Source organism: Podarcis melisellensis (assembly GCF_964234715.1).
Source record: "Podarcis melisellensis genome assembly, chromosome: 18".
In the NCBI taxonomy this organism is placed as follows: domain Eukaryota; kingdom Metazoa; phylum Chordata; class Lepidosauria; order Squamata; family Lacertidae; genus Podarcis; species Podarcis melisellensis.
In genome coordinates, this window is record NC_138536.1 from 5,430,950 (window position 1) to 5,455,450 (window position 24,501).

General features: G+C 46.8%; 1 protein-coding gene and 1 long non-coding RNA gene across 4 annotated transcripts in view; both read right to left on the reverse strand.

Annotated features, from left to right (window-relative positions):
• LOC309361037 overlaps positions 1–2,248 on the reverse strand; it is a 46,582-nt gene extending 44,334 nt beyond the window's left edge. The window contains exon 1 of the long non-coding RNA XR_014164321.1: positions 1,456–2,248. This is a non-coding gene — a long non-coding RNA (uncharacterized lncRNA). The remainder of the gene's footprint in view (positions 1–1,455) is intronic.
• The window catches only part of CERS4 (ceramide synthase 4), a 108,159-nt gene that overhangs the window by 41,757 nt on the left and 41,901 nt on the right, over positions 1–24,501 (reverse strand). For 2 of the 3 annotated variants that reach the window (XM_081895748.1, XM_081895747.1), the window contains exon 2: positions 934–1,107. In XM_081895748.1, the coding sequence (XP_081751874.1) occupies positions 934–1,106 (173 nt within the window). In that variant the 5' untranslated portion in view covers position 1,107. Of the gene's footprint in view, positions 1–933; positions 1,108–19,480; positions 19,638–24,501 lie in introns of those variants that run through there. The other variant, XM_081895746.1, reaches the window with a different exon arrangement.

Genomic DNA, 24,501 nt, shown 5'->3' on the forward strand with positions numbered 1-24,501 from the left:
GATAGCTGTCAGTATTTTTTAATACTGGGAGTCCATCGCAGTCGTTTGGGAGTAGACGATACGGTGAAACCACAGGGGGCAAGGCTAGAAGGCATTTTCCGAAGTGGCACCCACCCTGCAGACGTCAAAGAGTTCCACAACTATATAATTTTTCATAGATATTTGAAGGCAGCCATGTTCCAGGACGCGGGTGCCGCTGTGGGTTAAACCACACAGCCTCGGACTTGCTGATCAGAAGGTCCGCGGTTTGAATCCCCGCAATGACAGGGTGAGCTCCCGTTGCTCGGTCCCTGCTCCTGCTAACCTAGCAGTTCGAAAGCACGTCAAAGTGCAAGTAGATAAATAGGTACTGCTCCGGCGGGAAGGCAGACAGCATTTCCGTGTGCTGCTCTGGTTCGCCAGAAGCAGCTTAGTCCTGCTGGCCACATGACCCAGAAGCTGTACGCCGGCTCCCTCGGCCAATAAAGCGAGATGAGCGCCGCAACCCCAGAGTCGGCCACGACCGGACCTAATGGTCAGAGGTCCCTTTACATAAGGGACGCAGGTGCCGCTGTGGGTTAAACCACAGAGCCTAGGGCTTGCCGATCAGAAGGTCGGTGGTTCGAATCCCCGCGACGGGACGAGCTCCCGTTGCTCGGTCCCAGCTCCTGCCAACCTAGCAGTTCGAAAGCACGTCAAAGTGCAAGTAGATAAATAGGTACCACTCCGGTGGGAAGGTAAACAGCGTTTCTGTGTGCTGCTCTGGTTCGCCAGAAGCGGTTTAGTCCTGCTGGCCACATGACCCAGAAGCTGTACGCCGGCTCCCTCGGCCAATAAAGCGAGATGAGCGCCGTAACCCCAGAGTCGTCCACGACTGGACCTAATGGTCAGGGGTCCCTTTACCTTTACCCCTGAACATGGAGGCTGGTCAGAGATTGCATCGATTTAACGTACCTTTCGAAGAAGAAGCGGATCACCACAAGCAGAAGGGCCAAGGGAAGGCTCAGTAAGAGGTGGCGGGGCTGAGGGTAGCTGATCTCTTCTGTCTCCTTCATGTCCTCCCAGGTGATCCCCGGAGGGAGCCAATATTCGTGGCGCCAAATCCATTCGGTCACTGGTAGCACCATCCTGGCGACAGGAGAAGAAAGAGAGAACGAGGTGAGAGGGAGACAATGGTGAAAATATGTGGCGAGGTAGCGTGGTGTAGTGGTTAGAGTGTCAGATCTGGGAGAGCAGGGTTCAACTCCCCATTTGGACACGAAGGTCATTCCTTATCTTTACAGAGGGAGAAGGAGCCCGATATAATAATAATTTATAATAATAATTTATTATTTATACCCCGCCCATCTGGCTGAGTTTCCCCAGCCACTCTGGGTGGCTTCCAATCGAGTGTTAAAAACAATACAGCTATATTTCCTGAACGCCTTCAAGGCATATCTCCACCCCTTTGGGAAACTTGAAAGTCAATACTTTCACATACAGTGGTACCTTGGTTCTCAAACTTAATCTGTTCCAAAACCAAAAACGTTCCAAAACCAAGACGCGCTTTCCCATAGAAAGTAATGCAAAATGGATTAATCCGTTCCAGACTTTTAAAAACAAGCCCTAAAACAGCAATTGAACATGCATTTTACTATCTAACGAGGCCATTGATCCATAAAATGAAAGCAGTAAACAACGTACTGTACTATAAAATAAGTAACACAGTATTGTAGATGATGAAAATAAAAGTTATTATTTTTTCTTATCTGCACTGATGATAGTCGTTGTTTGGATAGGGGGCTTTTATCCATTTCCACAATCACTCACTCACTCACTCACTCACTCACTCAGTAGCTGAACTGGGTTCCACACAGTCACAAAAAAAAAAGAACCGAAAAACCCTCAAAAACGCAGAGCAAATAGCAAAAACAAAAGTGCCAAACTTAATCCGTTCCGGAAGTCCGTTTGACTTCCGAAATGTTCGGAAACCAAGGCGTGGCTTCTGATTGGTGCAGGCGCCCCGGAAACAATACCTGACAGCTGCATCGGACCTTCAGTTTCCGAAAAACGTTTGAAAACCGGAACACTTAGTTCCAGGAACCAAGGCATTTGAGAACCAAGATACCACTGTATATCTGTAAAACTGTTGCCACACCCTGTTTTGGAGCGAATAGGACCAGGTTGGGATTTGGGGTGGTAGCTATGAGGCTTGAGTTCCAATCGCTAACTTGGTCGGGTGATGCACAACAACCACAACAGTTTGGCACGTTAGGAGAGGGTTTCAAGGCTGTATATTGTCTCCCTGCTTATTTAACTTATATGCAGAAATCATCATGCGAAAGGCTGGGCTGGATGAATCCCTAGCCGGACTTAAGATTGCCGGAAGAAATATCAACAACCTCAGATATGCAGATGACACAACCTTGATGGCAGAAAGTGAGGAGGAATTAAAGAACCTTTTAATGAGGGCGAAAGAGGAGAGTGCAAAATATGGTCTGAAGCTCAACACCAAAAAAACGAGGCTCATGGCCACTGGTCCCATCACCTCCTGGCAAATAGAAGGGGAAGAAATGGAGGCAGTGAAAGATTTTACTTTCTTGGGCTCCATGATCACTGCAGATGGTGACAGGAGCCACGAAATTAAAAGACGCCTGCTCCTTGGGAGAAAAGCAATGACAAACCTGGACAGCATCTTGAAAAGTAGAGACAAAGGTCCATATAGTTGAAGCTATGACTTTCCCAGTAGTGATGTATGGAAGTGAGAGCTGGACCATCAAGAAGGCTGATCGCCGAAGAATGGATGCTTTTGAATTCAGGTGCTGGAGGAGACTCTTGAGAGTCCCATGGACTGCAAGAAGATCAAACCTCTCCATTCGGAAGGAAATCAGCCCTGAGTGCTCACTGGAAGGACAGATCCTGAAGCTGAGGCTCCAAGACTTTGGCCACCTCATGAAAAGAGAAGATTCCCTGGAAAAGACCCTGATGCTGGGAAAGATGGAGGGCACAAGGAGAAGGGGACAACAGAGGACGAGTGGTGGGACAGTGTTCTCGAAGAGACCAGCATGAGTTTGACCAAACTGCGGGAGGACAGGAGTGCCTGGCGTGCTCTGGTCCAGGGGGTCATGAAGAGTCGGACAGGACTATGCGACTAAACAACAACAACAGGAGAGGGTTCCAAATTTTGGGAAGATGGAGCAAGCTCATCTCCTCCTGCTCCTGCTCTCGAAACCAAGGGCTTCGAGTTACGAGAAAGGAGAAGCCGACTAAACGTTGGGGGGGGGGACTTTCTGGTGATTTAAGAATGGCGGTAAGAGCCATTCACTAGTGGAACGGTCTCCCTCGGGAGAAGGTGAGGAACGATGGAGATTTTTAACAGCATCGGAACAAGATCAGGAAATCCAGAACTGCAAAATTCAGGTTTGTGTTCAGAGAAGTATCCCTCAGTCCAGCTTCAATGGATGATAAACTGGTTCTGTCTAGACGTTCATCTTTCTCTCTCTTTCCAACGCCTTGTGGAAAGGCTACTGTATTCCTTATCTTCACCTCCTCCACACCAAACCATACTTGATAATTTGAAATAGCAAAATCAGCTTGGTTCGTTACTTAACCGCAGGCTGTTTGTATACAAGCCCAGCTCCTGTAACAGGACATTTAAAAATTCGAATGCCGTTCCTTTGAAAACAAAACTAAGGCAGAGAACCTTTTCTGTAGGCCCCACCTGTTGGTATTAAATGCAATTACAATTGCAAGCCGGCGTCCAGACAACGGAGGACGTGTTCGCAATGCACGTCGCAATGAATGCAAAGGAACAAACCACAAACAACATTTCATACGGAGACTGCAACAGAGAATCGGGAGAACTTGGCTCTGCAGCAACTCACGAGGCACTCGGGAGAATGGTTGCTATTAAGGTTTGGGGAAAGAATCATGGAATCCCAGAATTATAGAATTGAAAGGGACCCTGGCGATCATTTAACCCAACCTCCTGCAATATGCAGCTGTCCCACACGGAGATCGTGTTGTTTCAGTTTATCATCCTCGAGGTGGTAAAAATTTCTGTTTATCATCAATGGGGTGGTAAAAAGGATGATTGGCGGCTGCATTCACTTCCGCTCCCGGAAGACTCCTGAATATCTCTTCACTCCCCACACCAAAAATAAAAAATTCAGCACACACAGTAACCTTGGCTCTTGAATGCCTTCTTGGTAAAGGTAAAGGGACCCCTGATCACTAGGTCCAGTCGTGGCCGACTCTGGGGTTGCGGCGCTCATCTTGCTTTATCGGCCAAGGGAGCCGGCGTACAGCTTCCGGCTCATGTGGCCAGCAGGACTAAGCCGCTTCTGGCGAACAAGAGCAGCGCACGGAAACGCCGTTTACCTTCCCGCCGGAGTGGTACCTATTTATCTACTTGCACTTTGACGTGCTTTCGAACTGCTAGGTTGGCAGGAGCAGGGACCGAGCAACGGGAGCGCCACCCGCGTCCCTGAATGCCTTGTTACTCATACGTTTTGGCTCCCGAACACCGAAAGTGTTCCAGTTTCTGAACGTTTTTGGGAGGCAGAACTTCCTGCAGCCCATCGGAAGCCGAACCTTGATTTCGAACATTTTCAGAAGTCAAACGGACTTCTGGGAACGGATTACGTTCGCGAACCAAGGTACGGCTGTAGTTTGCTTTCCTGAGCTGCAAAAGACAGACAATTTGCAGAGATGGACTCAATGTCATGATACAGACCTCAAACCAGTTTGGACGACATCTTTTTCGGGGAAAAGAGGTGCCAGAACTCACCATGATCGCTTCCCTTGTTCTTTGAGAATGGCAACTGTGCTGGAACTGAGTTCCGGTGAGATCCGGCTGAAAAAAAGCGCTAGATATATCAATATCCAGCCCTAATGGGTGGAGTGGATAATTCTGCTTTGTTTTGTCAGCAGGTACATTTGGATCCATCCCTCTCAGCCCAGCAATGAGGAGACAGCCATATGCTTCTACAAAGGAGGTTGGCCGCACATTCGCAGGGAAACCAAAATGCTTGGTTACAAAGCTATTGCACCACCAACTTTACTGCACGCTTGTGAAACATGGACCAGTTATAAATGCCATCTCCAACTCGTCGAAAGATTCCATCAATGGTGTCTCCGAAAATTTTAACACATCACTTGGGAAGACAGGCGAACTAATGCCAGTGTACGGGAAGAAGCAAAGATCACCAGTGTCGAAGCGATGATTCTTCAACATCAACTTCGTTGGACTGGTCATGTGGTCCAGATGCCTGATTATTGTCTTCCAAAGCAGCTACTCTATTCTGAACTTAAAAATGGAAAGCGCAATGGTGGTGGTCAACAAAAGAGGCTTAAAGACTCTCTCAAGGCAAATCTTAAAAAAATGTAGTACAGTGGTACCTTTGGTTGCGAACGGGATCTGTTCTGGAGGCCCGTTCGCAACATGAGAAGAACACAACCCGCGTCGGCGAATGTGCGGGTCACGATTTGCCGTTTCTGCGCATGCACGTGACGTCACTTTAAGCGTCTGCAAAACCCAGAAGTAACCCATTCTGGTACTTCCAGGTCGCCGCGGGACGCAACCTGAAGCAAACGTAACATGAGGTATGACTGTATAAACACCGACAACTGGGGAACACTGGCCTGCGAGCGCTCCAGTTGGAGAATAGCCTTTCCCAAAGGTGTCATGGGCTTTGAAGATGCTCAAACTCAGGACGCAAGGGAGAAACGCGCTAAGAGGAAGGCACGCCTGGCAAACCCTCACCGGGATCAACTCCCACCTGGAAACCTATGTCCCCGCTGCGGAAGGACGTGTGGATCCAGAATTGGCCTCCACAGTCACTTACGGACTCATTGTTAAAACCGTGTTTATGGGAGACAATCTTACTTGGCTGCAAGGGATCGCTGAAGAAGAAGAAGGATGTAAGGCAACAGTAGCCTGTTTGGCTTCCATTCAGAGGGAACGCCCAGCCCAGTGACAAAATGCAAAAATGCAGAACAGTCCGTGGGGCTCCTCTTAAGCAGCGCCGTTCTTTGGGAATTACACCCACAGGAGAGCAAAGTTTTTCTCGTCACAACCTCCTGACATTTTCCCTGCGGTTGTGATTCAGCCAGCAAGGGTGAGTGGGTGGGTGGAAGGGCCACGAAAGCGCAGCGAAGGTTGATCTCCATGAATGGGGGAGGGATCAAGTTTCCAGCATGTCTCCCTTTTGAGTTGGATTTCCGAGCCTTGAGTCATCGCATCTGGCCTCGCTCCAAATTTCCAGCGTTATTTTGGAACACGACAGAGAGCATCGCTTGACGCAAGGCCATGGGCGGACAGGACTTGCTTCCCTTTCTCCCCGCTTGCCATCAAAACACCCTCCGACGTTTCTCCGATGAAAATAAGGACATCCTATTTCATCCCCTCCAACAGTTCCCTGATAAAAGCAGAGACATTCCTGCCAACACTTCCCTGGTGAAAATAGGGACATCCTATTCCACATGCAAGGTTAAACCACAGAGCCTAGGACTTGCCGATCAGAAGGTCGGCGGTTCGAATCCCCGCAATGACGGGGTGAGCTCCCGTTGCTCAGTCCCTGCTCCTGCCAACCTAGCAGTTCAAAAGCACCTCAAAGTGCAAGTAGATAAATAGGTACTGCTCCAGCGGGAAGGTAAACGTCGTTTCTGTGCGCTGCTCTGGTTCACCAGAAGCGGCTTAGTCCTGCTGGCCACATGACCCAGAAGCTCTACGCCGGCTCCCTCGGCCAATAAAGCGAGATGTGCACCGCAACCCCAGAGTCAGTCACGACTGGACCTAATGGTCAGGGGTCCCTTTACCTTTATTCCACATGCTCCAAACAATTCTCCAATGCAAATAAGGACGTCCTAAGGAAAAGCGGGACATTCTGAGATAAAATCAGAAACCGGGGCAGCAGCTAGACTGGAGACTGGGAGCGGCCGCCAAGACCATATAACACTGGTCCTGAAAGACTTCCATTGGCTCCCAGTATGTTTCCAAGCACAATTCAAAGTGCCGGTGCTGACCTTGAAAGCCCTAAAGAGCCCAGTATACCTGAAGGAGCATCTCCACCCCCATCGTCCATCCCGGACATGAAGGTCCAGCTCCGAGGGCCTTCTGGCGGTTCCCTCCCTGCAAGAAGCAAGGTTACAGGGAACCAGGCAGAGGGCCTTCTCGGTGGTGGCTCCCTCCCTGTGGAAAGCCCTCCCATCAGATGTCAAGGAAATAAACAATTACCTGACTTTTAGAAGACATCTGAAGGCAGCCCTGTTGAGGGACGTTTTTAACGTTTGACGTTTTATCGTGTTTTTAATATTCTGTTGGGAGCCACCCACAGTGGCTGGGGAAACCCAGGCAGATGAGCAGGGCAAATAAATATTATTATTATCTGTAAATCCAGGACTGTCCGTGGAAAATAAGGGCACTTGGAAGGTCTGAAATATTTGGCACTTTGCAGCACTTTGACAGCCCATCTCTCACTTTGGGGCTGTCCACGTTCCCGATTTTTCTGGCTCCAATATCATAGAACTGTAGTGTTGGAAGGGACCGAATCTCTTGCCCAGAGCGGGACTCGAACCCAAGACCCTGATATAAATGTTTGTGTGTTTGTGCTTGCGTACCCCTTGCCAAGGCTCCATTCTGATGAGCCTTCATTGATACCCATCCTTGAGGACGATATTGGGTCAAACCAGGAGGTGCTGACTCAGAGAATGCAACCCAACCTGCTTGAGGTTCGGCTACCCTGATCGGCCTATGAGATACAAATGTGTGATGCACAATGAGTTAGGGAACAGCCCATTAAATTGCCAGAGGTATGTGCCTGTGTGAAATACATTTAACTCCATTTATCACAGACAATAATCTTTGCATTTCACGAGCACCCCATAATTTCATTTCTCAACCACCTGCTTGCTAAAGTTCCATTGCACACATCTAATGAATCAGGCCGGAGGAGAGAAATTGGATTTTCACTGGGAGAATCTGCGACCAGAAAGAAGAGGAACACCAAGAAGACCAGAAGAAATTCAAAGACTATTTGAATAAATATTGTAATATTAAAGATATGTACAGTGGTACCTCGGGTTAAGTACTTAATTCGTTCCAGAGGCCCGTACTTAACCTGAAACCATTCTTAACCTGAAGCACCACTTTAGCTAATGGGGCCTCCCGCTGCCACCGCACCACCGGAGCACGATTTCTGTTCTCATCCCGAAGCAAAGTTCTTAACCTGAAGCACTATTTCTGGGTTAGCGGAGTCTGTAACCTGAAGTGTTTGTAACCTGAAGCATATGTAACCCGAGGTACCACTATAATCACTTGAAAGAATCAATTGGGCCTAGGATTAAAATTGGGATTAAATATATAAATACGGAAATGTACGAAAAGAAAAGTTAGGAAATATGATGATGACTGTGATATGGTTTATGAAACAATGATATAGGAAACTGCTATATATATAATTACTAAGAAATTCAGATGGAAGAGCTTTGAGGAAGTCAAACAATATGTTTACGAAGATGGATCTTAATTAATTAATTGTTAGTCAGGTGATGATTTGTTGTATTGTATGTTTTATATTCTTTTTTCTTTTTTTCTGTTTCATTCTTTTTCCTTTATTATTGTCAACTTTTTCCTCTTTGTTATCTTTATGTATGGACCACACACACATATATCTATAATATATCTCTATCTATCATCTATCTATCATCTATCTATCTATCTATCTATCTATCTATCTATCTATCCTATCTATCTATCATCTATCTATCTATCTATCTATCATCTATCTATCTATCATCTATCTATCTATCTATCTATCTATCTATCTATCTATCTATCATCTATCTATCTATCTATCATCTATCATCTATCTATCATCTATCTATCATCTGTCTGTCTGTCTGTCTATCTATCTATCTATCTATCTATCTATCAATCTATCTATCTATCATCTATCTATCTATCATCTATCTATCTATCTATCTATCTATCTATCTATCTATCATCTATCTATCTATCTATCTATCTATCTATCTATCTATCTATCATCTATCTATCATCTATCTATCTATCATCTATCTATCTATCTATCTATCTATCTATCTATCTATCTATCTATCTATCTATCTATCATCTATCTTTCTATCTATCTCTATCTATCTATCTATCTATCTATCTATCTATCTATCTATCTATCTATCATCTATCTATCTATCTATCTATCATCTATCTATCATCTATCTATCATCTATCTATCTATCATCTATCTATCTATCTATCTATCTATCTATCTATCTATCTATCATCTATCTATCATCTATCTATCATCTATCTATCTATCATCTATCTATCATCTATCTATCTATCTATCTATCTATCTATCTATCTATCTATCTATCTATCATCTATCTATCTATCTATCATCTATCTATCTATCTATCTATCTATCATCTATCTATCTATCTATATATCATCTATCATCTATCTATCTATCTATCTATCTATCTATCTATCTATCTATCTATCTATCATCTATCATCTATCTATAAATAAATAAATAAATAAAAGATTTTTCTTTTACAAACATGTTTGGCTGGGAAACCTGCCCCGAACCTTTGCCGTTTGCATGGAAACAGATCTCTGTGCTAGAAACTGTTTGCAGCAAAGATGTGGGCCTGGCCCTCCCTTCCCTTCAGCTTCCCTTTGTCACCGAGAAAACGAGAGCGAGTCATGGGGCAGCCAGCCAGATTCCCTCTTTGCTCCCTCGCCACTATAAATTCTAGCCTCGTCCTCCAGGCCTGCGGGTGGCAAAGGCCGCCCGCACTCGCTGTCTGGGAAGGAGGAGAGGTTTGCAAACCTAAAGGACGGAGAGTCAGGAGAGAAATTCTGCCCCCAAATCCATCTCCTTCAACAACCTTTTCCCAGTTGGGGTCGTTTAGATCGGGGACCTCTCCCATGCCCAGGGTGGGGCCAGGAGCAAAATATGCTTCTGTAGAAGGTTGCCATAGAATCATCGAGTTAGATTTTGGATATAATATTCAGTTGGAATCCTGGGAAAGGTTAGGTAAAGGTAAAGGGATCCCTGACCATTAGGTCCAGTCGTGGCTGACTCTGGGGTTGCAGCACTCACCTCGCTTTATTGGCCAAGGGAGCCGGCGTACAGCTTCTGGGTCATGTGGCCAGCAGGACTAAGCCGCTTCTGGTGAAACAGAGCAGCACACGGAAATGCTGTTTACCTTCCCGCCGGAGTGGTACCTATTTATCTACTTGCGCTTTGAGGTGCTTTCGAACTGCTAGGTTGGCAGGATCTAGGACCAAGCAACGGGAGCTCACCCCGTCATTGCGGGGATTCGAACCGCCGACCTTCTGATCGGCAAGTCCTAGGCTCTCTGGTTTAACCCACAGCGCCACCCGCATCCCTTGGGAAAGGTTAGAATCCTATCCATTCTGAAAGGAAATCAGCCCTGAGTGCTCACTGGAAGGACAGATCCTGAAGCTGAGGCTCCAAGACTTTGGCCACCTCATGAGAAGAGAAGACTCCCTGGAAAAGACCCTGATGCTGGGAAAGATGGAGGGCGCAAGGAGAAGGGGACGACGGAGGACGAGATGGTGGGACAGTGTTGTCAAAGCTACCAGCATGAGTTTGACGAAACTGTGGGAGGCAGTGGAAGACAGGAGTGCCTGGCGTGCTCTGGTCCAGGGGTTCACGAAGAGTCGGACACGACTAAATGACTCAACAACAATAGGTATCTAAAGCCATTGGCTCATGTTTCCATGCAACCAGTCCATGCAGAATGCAGGAACCCTATATATAGAAAGGAGCAAACCAGTGATATTTTAGGGAGCAGGCGGGGCCCATGACTTACATCATAGGAGCCTAAAGGTAAAGGTAAAGGTACCCCTGCCCGTACGGGCCAGTCTTGCCAGACTCTGGGGTTGTGCACCCATCTCACTCAAGAGGCCAGGGGCCAGCGCTGTCTGAAGACACTTCCGGGTCACGTGGCCAGCGTAACATCGCTGCTCTGTCGAGCCAGAGCTGCACACGGAAACGCCGTTTACCTTCCCGCTAGAAAGCGGTCCCTATTTATCTACTTGCACCCGAGGGTGCTTTCGAACTGCTAGGTTGGCAGGCGCTGGGACCGAACAACGGGAGCGCACCCCGCAGCAGGGATTCGAACCGCCGACCTTTCGATCGGCAAGCCCTAGGCGCTGAGGCTTTAACCCACAGCGCCACCCGCGTCCTAGGAGCCTACACAACACCAAACACTGTTGCTGTATGTGGGTTTTGTTTTATTTGTTTTTAATAATAATAATAATAATAATAATAATAATTTATTATTTATACCCTGCCCATTTGGCTGGGCTTCCCCAGCCACTCTGGGCGGCTTCCAGAAAAATATTAAAATACTGTAATACATCAAACATTAAAAGCTTCCCTGAACAGGGCTGCCTTAAGATGTCTTCTGAATGTCAGGTAGTTGTTCTTCTCTTTGACATCTGATGGGAGGGCGTTCCACAGGGCGGGTGCCACTACCGAGAAGGCCCTCTGCCTGGTTCCCTGTAACTTGGCCTCTCGCAGCGAGGGAACTGCCAGAAGGCCCTCGGTGCTGGACCTGAGTGTCCGAGCAGAACGATGGGGGTGGAGACGCTCCTTCAGATATACTGGACCGAGGCCGTTTAGGGCTTGAAAGGTCAGCACCAACACTTTGAATTGTGCTCAGAAACGTACTTTTATCTTATGTTTTGGAAATGTACACCCAGTGGTTTTTCCCCTTTAATTTTTTTGGGGGCCCCCAAGAGAGTGGGGCACTAAGTTATAGCCTGTTTATATTAAACGTAAATCCAGCACTGGGCAGAGAGCACAGTCGTCAGGATTAGTTCCTCCTTGAATATCTCTGATTCACCAGCAAGGCCCAGAGGCTCTGATCTCTTCCCACCCCCAAAAAACCCACACATACGCAACCAGCTCCGCGATAATCTCTCCAGAACTGGCGGATCCACTTACTCATTGCAGTCAACAGCTAATCCTGCACTTATCTTGGTTTCAACAATACACACACTCACGCTGTATTGTTTACGGTGCCAAAGGGAAGCACCTAAATTTCTTAATCGATAAATCAACAACAACAATTCTCCGTCAACAGCACTCCCCACTGAGTAGTTAGAATGTTTCTGCACATTCCACGCTTTCGCAAAAGCTTCAGCGATTAGCTAGGGAAAGGGTGCAACTCGCAGCTAACTACATGTAGACAAGCCAGCTTTAGGCTTGTTTTTATACCGGCATGTGTCAAATATTTCCTATAATCTGTTTCCACTTCTCGGCAAAGGCTACTCACTACAAGACTGAGCTATGAATCACAGAAGTTCCTGGTGTGCATCTTCGCTTAAAGCAAGCCAGATTTCTTTCTCACCTTTAGTGAAAACCTGGACAAAGTTGCTGTCACTTTTTTGTTGTTGTCAAAGTTGTTGAGGTTTTTTTTTTTTTTTTTTTTTTGAGGAACATCTCTTTCCCCCACCCCCCCAAAATGTTTTTGGGCTTTTCTATGATTTTAAGGTCCGTATAGTAAAAGCTATGGTTTTCCCAGTAGTGATGTATGGAAGTGAAAGCTGGACCATAAAGAAGGCTGATCGCCGAAGAATGGATGCTTTTGAATTCTGGTCCTGGAGGAGACTCTTGAGAGTCCCATGGACTGCAAGAAGAACAAACCTCTCCATTCTGAAGGAAATCAGCCCTGAGTGCTCACTGGAAGGACAGATCCAGAAGCTGAGGCTCCAAGACTTTGGCCACCTCATGAGAAGAGAAGACTCCCTGTAAAAGACCCTGATGCTGGGAAAGATGGAGGGCACAAGGAGAAGGGGACGACGGAGGACAAGATGGTGGGACAGTCTTCTCGAAGCTACCAGCATGAGTTTGACCAAACTGCGGGAAGATAGGAGTGCCTGGCGTGCTCTGGTCCAGGGGGTCACGAAGAGTCGGACACGATTAAACGACTAAACAACAACAAATGATTTTAAAAGATATATACTGTATTTTCTGGCATATAAGACTACTTTTTAACTCAGGAAAATCTTCTCAAAAGTCGGGGGTCGCCTTATACGCCGGCTACAGCAGCAGCTCCTGCAGCAACTCTCCACCAAAGGATAAAACGACCGCAAATTAAATCAGAGGACGAGGGTGTTAAAGAAGGACCGAATATTTTTCATGTATGCAACAACAGCAGCAAGGATACTTGTCGCCAAGCACTGGAAAACTCAAGATTTGCCCACACTGGAAGAATGGCAGATGCAACTGATAGACTATATGGAACTGGCAGAAATGACCGGCAGAATCCGAGACCTGGGAGAAGAGGCCGTGGAGGAGGACTGGAAGAAATTTAAGGACTATTTACAAAAGTATTGTAAATTGTATGAATGTTAAGAAAGATGCAAGATTAATAACAATATGGTTCCATTAAACTAGTTAAAGGGAATATGAAGATAAATGGAAAAATTGGATAAGATAAATTTTGGATAAACATGAAGTCAAAGTTTAAGTTTTTAAGGTTTGGGTAAAAATATCTGAAATTAGGAACATAATATTGGGAAACTTTAATTTAAGAATTGATACAAGGTAATAAATTGCTGGGTAAAGCTCGAAAAACTTGGAACGCAGGAACGAGAGATGTGAGGAAGTCCAAAGAAGTGAAGAAAATATGGTCATTGTAAAAGTATATGTTATTTTGTTTGTTTTTTTATAATGTATTGAAAAATTCTTAATAAATATTATTAAAAAAACAAAACAAATTAAATCAGAGGACGCCAAAATCTCTAGATGAAGCAGAAAATTGGCCCTAGAAGCCCCAGAAGGTTATTGTGTGTTTATTGTGTGAACCGCCCTGGGGCTGAGGGTGGTGTATTAACAATATTTAAAGTAATACTTAACAGAATAACTACAGGCTCCAGAAGGCCTCATAAATTTGCTCATTTGCCTTCTTGGCCTGGCTGTTGGTTCTTAGGTGCAATTCTGTGCACCACAATTTAAGAAAGATGTTGGTAAGCTAGAAGGTGTGCAGAGGAGGGAGACCAGGATGAGCAAGGTTCATAGCCTGATGAGGAACAGTTGAAGGATCTGAGTACCGTATTTTTCGCTCTATAAGATGCACCAGACCACAAGACGCACCTAGTTTTTGGAGGAGGAAAACAAGAAAAAAAATATTCTGAATCTCAGAAGCCAGAACAGCAAGAGGGATCGCTGTGCAGTGAAAGCAGCGATCACTCTTGCTGTTCTGGCTTCTGGGATAGCTGCGCAGCCTGCATTCGCTCCATAAGACGCACACACATTTCCCCTTACTTTTTAGGAGGGGAAAAGTGAGTCATATAGAGCAGAAAATACGGTATGTTTAGCCTGGAAAAGAGGAGACCGAGAGGCGATATGAGAACCATCTTCAAATATCTCAAGCGCTGTCCCATGGAGGAGGGAGCAAGCTTCTTTTCTCCCGCTTGGGAGGGCAGGACTCAAACCCATGGCTTCAAGTCGCAAGAGCGGAGATTCCAACTACATATCAGGAAGAACTTTCTGACAGTGAGAGACGTCCAGCCGTGGAACAGTCTCCCACGAGAGGTGGTGGTCTCTCCTTCCTTGGAGGTTTTTAAGTAGAGGTTGTACGGCCATCTGTTATGGATGCTTTAGTTGAGATTCCTGCATCTCAAGGGGTTGGGATAGAGGACCTTAGGGGGTCCCTTCTAACTCTAAAATTCTAGAATTTGTACATTGTTATCTGGATTTTCCCCCATTCCTGCCTGGAGCTCCCAGGTATTCAGCTTGTCCAAAGCCGTTTCTCTCTGACTGCAGTAATAATAATAATAATAATAATAATAATAATAAATACCAAACTTTTTGAAGACATCCGAAGGCAGCCCTGATTAGGGAAGCTTTTAATGTTTAATGGGTTGTTGTATTTTAGTGTTTTGTTAGAAGCTGCCCAGAGTGGCTGGGGAAACCCAGCCAGATGGGTGGGGTATTATTATTATAAATTTATACCCCGCCCATCTGGCTGAGTTTCCCCAGCCACTCTGGGTGGCTTCTGACAGACTACAGTGGCACCTTGGTTCTCAAACTTAATCCATTCCAAAACCAAAGCGTTCCAAAACCAAGGTGCGCTTTCCCATAGAAGGTCATGCAAAACGGATTGATCTGTTCCAGACTTTTCAAAACAGCCCTTAAAGCAGCAATTGAACATGAAATTGTACTATCTAACGAGGCCATTCATCCATAAAACGAAAGCAATAAACAATGTACTGCAGTCACACAATCAATCCATCAGTCAGTAACTGAACTGGGTTTCAACGCAGTCACAAAAACAAAACAAGAAAGAGCCACGAAAACCAAAACGCAAAATTAATAGCAAAAACAGACAGACCTCAGCGTAACACTCAAATCGGAAGCGTAGCGCTCAAAATGGAGCACTTTCGGATTCCGAAAAAAGTCCGCAAACCGGAACACTTACTTTCGGGTTTTCAGTGTTTGGGTTCCAAGTTGTTTTGAGTACCAAGGCGTTTGAGAACCAAGGTACCACTATTTTAAAGACACAATAAAACATCATAAATCTTCCCTAAACAGGGTTGCCTACAATTTGGAAGTGGTTTGCATGGAGCTTTCCAGTGCCGGAACTGCCTGGCTAGGGCATCCATCTCCGGTACTCGATTTCTGGCAGAAAGTTACCCCTGTTCCCAAAATCTAAGCCCAGTGAGAGAAAAGGCCTCTGGGCTGAAACAAAATCCCCTTTTCTGTGCCCCCCCCAACCGCTCGGAAGCATTAAATAGCTCTTTGCATTCATCAAACGGCAAGATGACCTTTTGCAGGAGCCAAGAGCGCCCGAGTCCACCATAACTTCAGGCAAAGGGCCTTGTGTGCATGTGTGTCGTCTAACAGTTTCGTTTCTATAGCAACCGGGTCCCCAGGATTTCCCGGGAAACGCCAGAGAGGCGCTTGGGCCCATCGGCCAGCTCGGATTTACCATATTTTTTGCTCTATAAGACTCACTTTTTCCCTCCTAAAAAGAAGGGGAAATGTGTGTGTGCATCTTATGGAGCGAATGCAGGCTGCGCAGCTATCCCAGAAGCCAGAACAGCAAGAGGGATCGCTGTTTTCACTGCGCAGCGATCCTGCTTGCTGTTATGGCTTCTGAGATTAGGAATATATTTTTTTCTTGTTTTCCTCCTCCAAAAACTGGGTGTGTCTTGTGGTCTGGTGCGTCTTATAGAGCAAAAAATACGGTATTTATTTTCAAGCGAATCAGGAGAATTCTGAAGAGAACAATTTTACCACTGATGGGCTTGTCCGTAAGGTGATATTGAGCCATCCTTATTTTTATCCTTACCACTGTTTTGTTAAAATAATTTCAGTTCTAGAAAATAAAGTGATGAAATGGGGGGAATATCGAGAGGAAACTTGCAAAAAATACAATGCGAAAGAAAGATCTTGTAGGATACAGAAGTTATAACCAGTTGCATTTCCATATGTTATTATCTAGACGTACTGTATGAGGCATATTATTGTCCTAATGTTGTTGTTTTGTCGTTTTGTCATGTCTGACTCTTCGTGACCCCATGGACAAATTCTGCGTCCACATGCAATCTGTTTGTAGAATCCATTTCTGTTGTCTAGTTGTCAACGTCCATACCATGGGTATATAATTCAAAAGTATTTGTTCCTCTGAAAATTTTAACTTTTTTTGTGCGTAATTGTACTTATATAGTCCGGCGCTTTTTCACAAAGCTTAGTGAGAATAGGGCACTGTAAGAAGATATGTTCAAAACATGACATTATTCTCATTAAATCTCCAGCAAAGAGCTAAATTAGATAGTCCTTTTCTTACAAACAAAGTGGAATCCAATCGATTCTGAATATTATGTTCTGTTGTGTAAGTTGTGGTTTAAGAGCCGTCGATGCCATTAGTAAAACACTTTCCCACTTTGTAGCTCAGGGTTTCCCAAACTTGGGCCTCCACCTGGACTACAATCCCAAGGGATGGTGGGAGTTGTAGTCCGAAAAAAGCTGGAGACCCAAGTTTTGGGAAACTCTGGTCTTGGTAATATTGAAAAGTCCAATTCTTCATTCCAGTGGTTTCTTAGAGTCTGCATATCAAACTCACTTATTAGTAACAGATATCTATAGAAGATCATAGCCACTGATCCCATCACCTCTTAGCAAATAGAAGGGGAAGAAACGGAGGCCGTGAGAGATTTGACTTTCTTGGGTTCCACGATCACTGCAGATGGTGACAGCAGCCACAAAATTAAAAGACTCCTGCTTCTTGGGAAAAAAGCAATGACAAACCTAGACAGCATCTTAAAAAGCAGAGACATCACCTTGCCAACAAAGGTCCGTATAGTTAAAGCTATGGTTTTCCCAGTAGTGATGTATGGAAGTGAAAGCTGGACCATAAAGAAGGTTGATCGCTGAAGAATGGATGCTTTTGAATTCTGGTGCTGGAGGAGACTCTTGAGAGTCCCATGGACTGCAAGAAGATCAAACCTCTCCATTCTAAAGGAAATCAGCCCTGAGTACTCACTGGAAGGACAGATCCTGAAGCTGAGGCTCCAAGACTTTGGCCACATCATGAGAAGAGAAGACTCCCTGGAAAAGACCCTGATGTTGGGAAAGATGGAGGGCGCAAGGAGAAGGGGACGACGGAGGATGAGATGGTGGGACAGTGTTCTTGAAGCGACCAGCATGAGTTTGACCAAACTGCGGGAGGCAGTGGAAGACAGGAGGGCCTGGCATGTTCTGGTCCAGGGGGTCACGAAGAGTCGGACATGACTAAACGACTCAACAACAACAAAAAAAGCAAGTAAACACTGGTAATTAAAAACAAAAGAGCGAAAGCTACATGTGTACCTAACTCTATATTTTAGAAAGTTGTTTGCTTGCGGTGCATTTTGGATAATGATATCAAGATTTGTACAACTGCACCTGAGGGCGAGCAGCCAACCCTCGGGTGCCATTTTGAATCAAGATGGCGGGCAGGACCTTTCAAAAGCCTGCTTATTCTAACCACTGAACAACGCTGCCTACGATACTGCTGGGATCACGTGCGCAGAGTGAGATACATTTCTATCCACAAGTAAACGGTTCAAAACTGAGACTCGCTGCAAGGTAATAATCATCATCATCACCGTACCAAAAGAGTTAAAACACACACACACACTGTATGCTAAAAGAAGGAGAGGTTTAAAACAAATGGCTTTTGAGAGCAATGGAGTAAACGGAACTAGGAAGATTAACAGCAAACATTAGAGACCAAAATGCCCCCCAAAATAATAATTGATGACTGGAGACCTGTCACTGGGTATTTAAAGAACTACTACCGGGATGCGAAAATGTGAGCAGGACTTGAAATATGAGCAACGGAGTTAGTTGTTAAGATAAATAGCTTAAAATATACATGAGAAGGGTAAATATGCAAAGCACGAGAGGAGAGGTTGGGAAGTCAATGGATAAAGTCATTTATTTATGTTAACATTTGTGAAGTTTTTCTCTATTGTGTTTGTTAAAAGCCAATAAATAAAATAATAATGATAATAATAATAATAATAATAATAATAATAATAATAATAATAATAATAATAAAATTATTTATATCCCACCCTCCCCAGCTGAAGCCCGGCTTAGGGAGGCTAACAACAATAAAACAGTACAAAAGTACAACACAAACAACACTCTAAAATCATTCATTATAAAATTAATTAATTTGAAATAGTAGCAGTAAAGGTAAAGGGACCCCTGACCATTAGGTCCAGTTGTGGCCGACTCTGGGGTTGTGGCGCTCATCTCGCTTTATTGGCCGAGGGAGCTGGCGTACAGCTTCCGGGTCGTGTGGCCAGCAGGATGAAGCCGCTTCTGGCGAAACAGAGCAGTGCACGGAAACACCGTTTACCTTCCCGCCGGAGTGGTACCTATTTATCTACTTGCACTTTGATGTGCTTTCGAACTGCTAGGTTGGCAGGAGCAGGGACCGAGCAACGGGAGCTCACCCTGTTGCGAGGATCGAACCGCCAACCTTCTGATCGGCAAGCCCTAGGCTCTGTGGTTTAACCCACAGCGCCACCTGCGTCCCATATTGTAGTAGCAGTAGCAGTAATAATACAAATTTAAAAAATAATAAAAACAGGAATGGGACATCGAGGGCCGCGTTCTGTTTTGGGATAACTTTCTGGGGGCCACACCAACCTGGCTGGTGTATACATTCTCCTTCTCTCTCTCTCTCTCTCTCTCTCTCTCCCTCTCTCCCTCTCTCTCTCTCTCACACACACAAACACACACACACACACACCTGCTGCTCAAATTTCTCCATCTTTCACCCAGGTAACCCAACAGCACCATTGAAATCGAATGACACCCTCCGCGCAGGTGAAGCACTCGATGAGCTACCTTCGCGAGGGCCGCACGCCTGGCCCCCTGGCTCTCAGGCAGGGAGGTCCTGCTCCGAAACGAAGCAAGCCGAGCCTCCACCCCCGCAAAGCCCGCCCCCAAGCTCTGACCTTGCACAAAAGCCGCTTTTGAGGTCCAAAGCGGCTCCCTCTGACGCCTCCGATGCAGCTTCCAGCCTCTGCTCAGGGCAGGAAAAGCAACAAATGAGATTAAGCTGATGTTTCCCTTTAAGGATCCCTTTTTATCAGATTAACTTGGCTGCCTCCACCCACGGTTTGCATTCTCTCTCTCCTTTAATTTGCTGCAAGGCCACAGATCATTGCAGCTGCCAGTCTCTTACCTCAAAGGAGAGGAGACCTTGGTGTTCCGAAACTCGCACTCGCACCCTGCAGATGTTTCCTGCCCGGCAGCCCACGTGCAAACCGGAGCTGCTTCTGCAGGAAGGCAGCTCAAATCAACCCCTCGCTTTTGCCCATGTCGCCTAGTGTGCGCAGCACTGGCTGGCAGCAGCTGTTTCGGGGGCACGGAAGGGTTATTCCCGCAATCTGCCGACTCTTGCATTTCTCTGGTGTCCTGTTCCAGGCTTCCTCAGCCTTGGCCCTCCAGATGTTTTTGGCCTACAATTCCCATGATCCCTAGCTAGAAGGACCAGGGGTCAGGGATGATGGGAATTGCAGTCTCAAAACATCTGGAGGACTGAGGTTGAGAAAGCCTGTCCTATTTCATCATCATCATCGTTTTTAATACAGTGGTACCTCGGGTTAAGTACTGGCCGGCTCCCTCGGCCAGTAAAGCGAGATGAGCGCCGCAACCCCAGAGTCGGCCACGACTGGACCTAATGGTCAGGGGTCCCTTTACCTTTACCCTTAATAGGTATCTAAAGCCATTTGCACATAACCAAATAACCAGTCCATGCAGAATATAGGCACCCTATATATAGAAAGGAGCAAACCAGTGATATTTTAGGGAGCAAGCTAGCAGGCGGGGCCCATGACTTACATCTCAGGAGCCTACACAACACAGAACACTGTTGCTGTATTTAGGTTTTATTGTGTTTGTTTTTTATCTTACATTTTGGATATATATATCCGGGGGGTTTTCCTTTAATTTTTTTTGGGGCCCCCAAGAGAGTGGGGCCCTAAGCTATAGCTTGTTTAGCTTATAAAGTGGTACCTCGGGTTAAGTACTTAATTCGTTCTGGAGGTCCGTTCTTAACCTGAAACTGTTCTTAACCTGAAGCACCACTTTAGCTAATGGGGCCTCCTGCTACTGCCGCGCCGCCGGAGCACGATTTCTGTTCTTATCCTGAAGTAACGTTCTTAACCTGAAGCACTATTTCTGGGTTAGTGGAGTCTGTAACCTGAAGTGTATGTAACCTGAAGCGTATGTAACCTGAAGTGTATGTAACCTGAAGCGTATGTAACCTGAGGTACCACTGTATTCTGTTGAGAGCTGCCCAGAGTGGCTGGGGAAACCCAACCAGATGGGTGGGGTATAAATAAACTATTATTATTATTATTATTATTATTATTATTATTATTATTGACGTGGGTGGCGCTGTTGGTTAAACCACAAGGCCTAGGACTTGCCAATCAGAAGGTCAGCGGTTCGAATCCCTGCGACAGGGTGAGCTCCCATTGCTCGGTCCCTGCTCCTGCCCACCTAGCAGTTCGAAAGCACGTCAAAGTGCAAGTAGATAAATAGGTACCGCTCCGGCGGGAAGGTGAACAGCGTTTCCGTGCGCTGCTCTGGTCCTCCAGAAGCGGCTTAGTCCTGCTGGCCACATGACCTGGAAAAACTGTCTGCAGACAAACGCTGGCTCCCTCGGCCAATAAAGCGAGATGAGCGCCGCAACCCCAGAGTCGTCCGTGACTGGACCTAATGGTCAGGGGTCCCTTTACCTTTACCCCTAACCATTAGGTCCAGTCGTGGCTAACTCTGGGGTTGCGGCACTCATCTCGCTTTATTGGCCAAGGGAGCCGGCTTACAGCTTTCGGGTCATGTGGCCAGCATGACTAAGCCGCTTCTGGCGAACCAGAGCAGCGCGCGGAAATGCCGTTTACCTTCCTGCCGGAGTGGTACCTATTTATCTACTTGCACTTGGACGTGCTTTCGAACTGCTAGGTTGGCAGGAGCAGGGACCGAGCAACGGGAGCTCACCTCGTCGCGGGGACTCGAACCGCCAACCTTCTGATCGGCAAGCCCTAGGCTCTGCGGTTTAACCCACAGCGCCACCCATGTCCCAGTGGTCAGGGGTACCTTTACCTTTTACTGTAAGAGGCAGGGAGAGACTATTTCTACTTCTCAGGCGGGGGCTGTTTGCCCCTCGGACATCCTTGTGGCAACACCCCCTGCCTGCAAGAATGTTAGTGCATTCCTCCTGGGACTCCAAAACATGCCTCGGATTGTCCCGAATAATTTGCACCTTCCTCTGCTTCTTCCAGGAGGTAGGGATACAGATCGTGATGCTCCTCTGATGGCCTGCCAGCTTTCTGCAGAGGTCGCCTGGCATGCTGGGTGGAATGAGAAGAAGCGTTTCATCTGAGTCTTCTTGGCAGGACGGTGGGAACTTCAGGAGATCCCTGAGGCTCTGTCTCCTGCATCAAAAGCCCAGGATCCTGTTTTTTCTGGTCCCTCCAGGAAAAAACACCCCACAGGCAGGAGGGCAAGAGCTCCTCTCCCACTGTGACGCGCAAGAACTTCAGAGCTGTCTCGGAGACGCCCAGTGGTCCCATTTTGGCCAGCATCCAGTTCCCACAATGGCACAGCCATTGGTCTCAGATGCCCGCAGACAAGACCTCCTGTTTTGCTATCATTCATTAGACAGTAAGACAATAGCTTTGCTAGATCAGATGCAAGGAAGGTTTCGGTAGAGCATCCTGTCCCCTGCAGGTGGTGTTTTTTCTTGAGATGAGCACGACCCACCAATAACCTGCAGATCTCAAGCTCTCAAATTCTTGAGCCTCTGTTGGCAACATAGGCAGGATTCCAGCAGGGTCTGGCGCCATAAAACCGCTTTGCAAAATCTGCAGACTTGAATATTAGCAAGTCCTCGTTGCGTGGTTCAGACACCGGGCTGCTATCTCCATCGTGCATGACCACAACGAAGGATGACCTATGTCCATCTGATTGCCACTCCCTGCTAACAACCAACAGATTAATGAATTGGATGTTGTTGAGTCGTTTAGTCGTGTCCGACTCTTCGTGACCCCCCTGGACCAGAGCACGCCAGGCACTTCTGTCTTCCACTGCCTCCCGCAGTTTGGTCAGACTCATGTTTGTAGCTTCGAGAACACTGTCCCACCATCTCGTCCTCTGTCGTCTCCTTCTCCTTGTGCCCTCCATCTTTCCCAGCATCAGGGTCTTTTCCAGGGAGTCTTCTCTTCTCATGAGGTGGCCAAAGCCTTGGAACCTCAGCTTCAGGATCTGTCCTTCCAGTGAGCACTGCGGGAGGCAGTGGAAGACAGGAGTGCCTGGCGTGCTCTGGTCCAGGGGGTCACAAAGAGGCGGACAGGACTAAGCGACTAAACAACAACAACTGTCTGCATAACACAGCAGCGGTAGAGCATCCTTGGAGCTCAGTTGCCTCTGAGCGAATGCCGCTATGGGGAAAACAAATCCCCTCATGCCAAAAAGCATTCTGCTCGGCTGCAAACAGGGTCGCCAGCCAAACATGCAAGTTCATGTGTTTTCTTCTAATAAGCCGTTTGTCAGAATCAGGGTTACCTGGGAGCATCTTAAGTCTGCTGCTGCACACCTGAAACCTGCAGGCGAGAGATACCACAATGAGGACAAGGTGGTACGTATAGGAACATTTTTGCGGAGACCTGTTCCAAGTCCACAGGTGTGCCCTAGGGATATAAACTCCTATCTCAGGCTCCACAACACATTTTCTTTCAAGGGCCAAATTCCCTCTGTGTTCATTTGCCAGAGTTGGGTAGCACAAACGTTCTATCTACCTCTCCTTTTCATCTCCTCCTCTCCTTTCTCTCATGTTACCTCCCTCCCTCTCTATTTCTGCAGGATCACAGCATGGCAGAGTCGCAAGGGACACCTGGTGGTCATCTGGTCCAACCCCCTGCAATGCAGGAATCTCAACGCACAGCTCCCCGCCCCCATCCAATTTGAAACCGTATCGGACCCTGCTTAGCTTTGCAGATGTGCAGGCGGTTTTATTGCTGTGCCAGTTTTAGCTCCCTCTTTCGGACACCCTGCTTGTGATCACCCCCAGGGTGGCGCTGTGGGTTAAACCACAGAGCCTAGGGCTTGCTGATCAGAAGGTCGGCGGTTCGAATCCCCGCGATGGGGCGAGCTCCCGTTGCTCAGTCCCTGCTCCTGCCAACCTAGCAGTTCGAAAGCACGTCCAAGTGCAAGTAGATAAATAGGTACCACTCTGGTGGGAAGGTAAACGGTGTTTCTGTGCGCTGCTGTGGTTCGCCAGAAGCGGCTTAGTCCTGCTGGCCACATGACCCGGAAGCTGTACGCCGGCTCCCTCGGCCAGTAAAGCGAGATGAGCGCCGCAAATCCAGAGTCGGTCACGACTGGACCTAATGGTCAGGGGTTCCTTTACCTTTATCTATTTCTCTCTCCTTCCGTCCCCACCCCATCCCCATTCTCACTTGCTTTTTGATGATGATAATAAAAAAATATTATTTATACCTCGCCCATCTGGCTGGGTTTCCCCAGCCACTCTGGGCGGCTCCCAACAGAATATCAAAAGCACGATAGAACATCAAACATTAAAAACTTCCCTAAACAGGGCTGCCTTCAGATGTCTTCTAAAAGTCAGATAGTTGTTTATTTCCTTGGCATCTGATGGGAGGGCATTCCACAGGGAGGGCGCCACCACCGAGAAGGCCCTCTGCCTGGTTCCCTGTAGTGTCACTTCTCGCAGGGAGGGAACTGCCAGAAGGCCCTCGGCGCTGGATCTCAGTGGGGGTGGAGACACTCCTTTCATGAGAGAACACAAGATGTTTGCATATCTCTGGGGTGCCAAAAACAGCAAGCTGGCCGGACAGAAGGGCCCTTGCACACTTGGCAAGGAGTTTTATTGCCCAATTGTACCCGAACTCTAGTAGCCTCAAGGTTAGATTAGTGCAACCCAGAACTGTCTCTAAAGACAGTTCAGAAA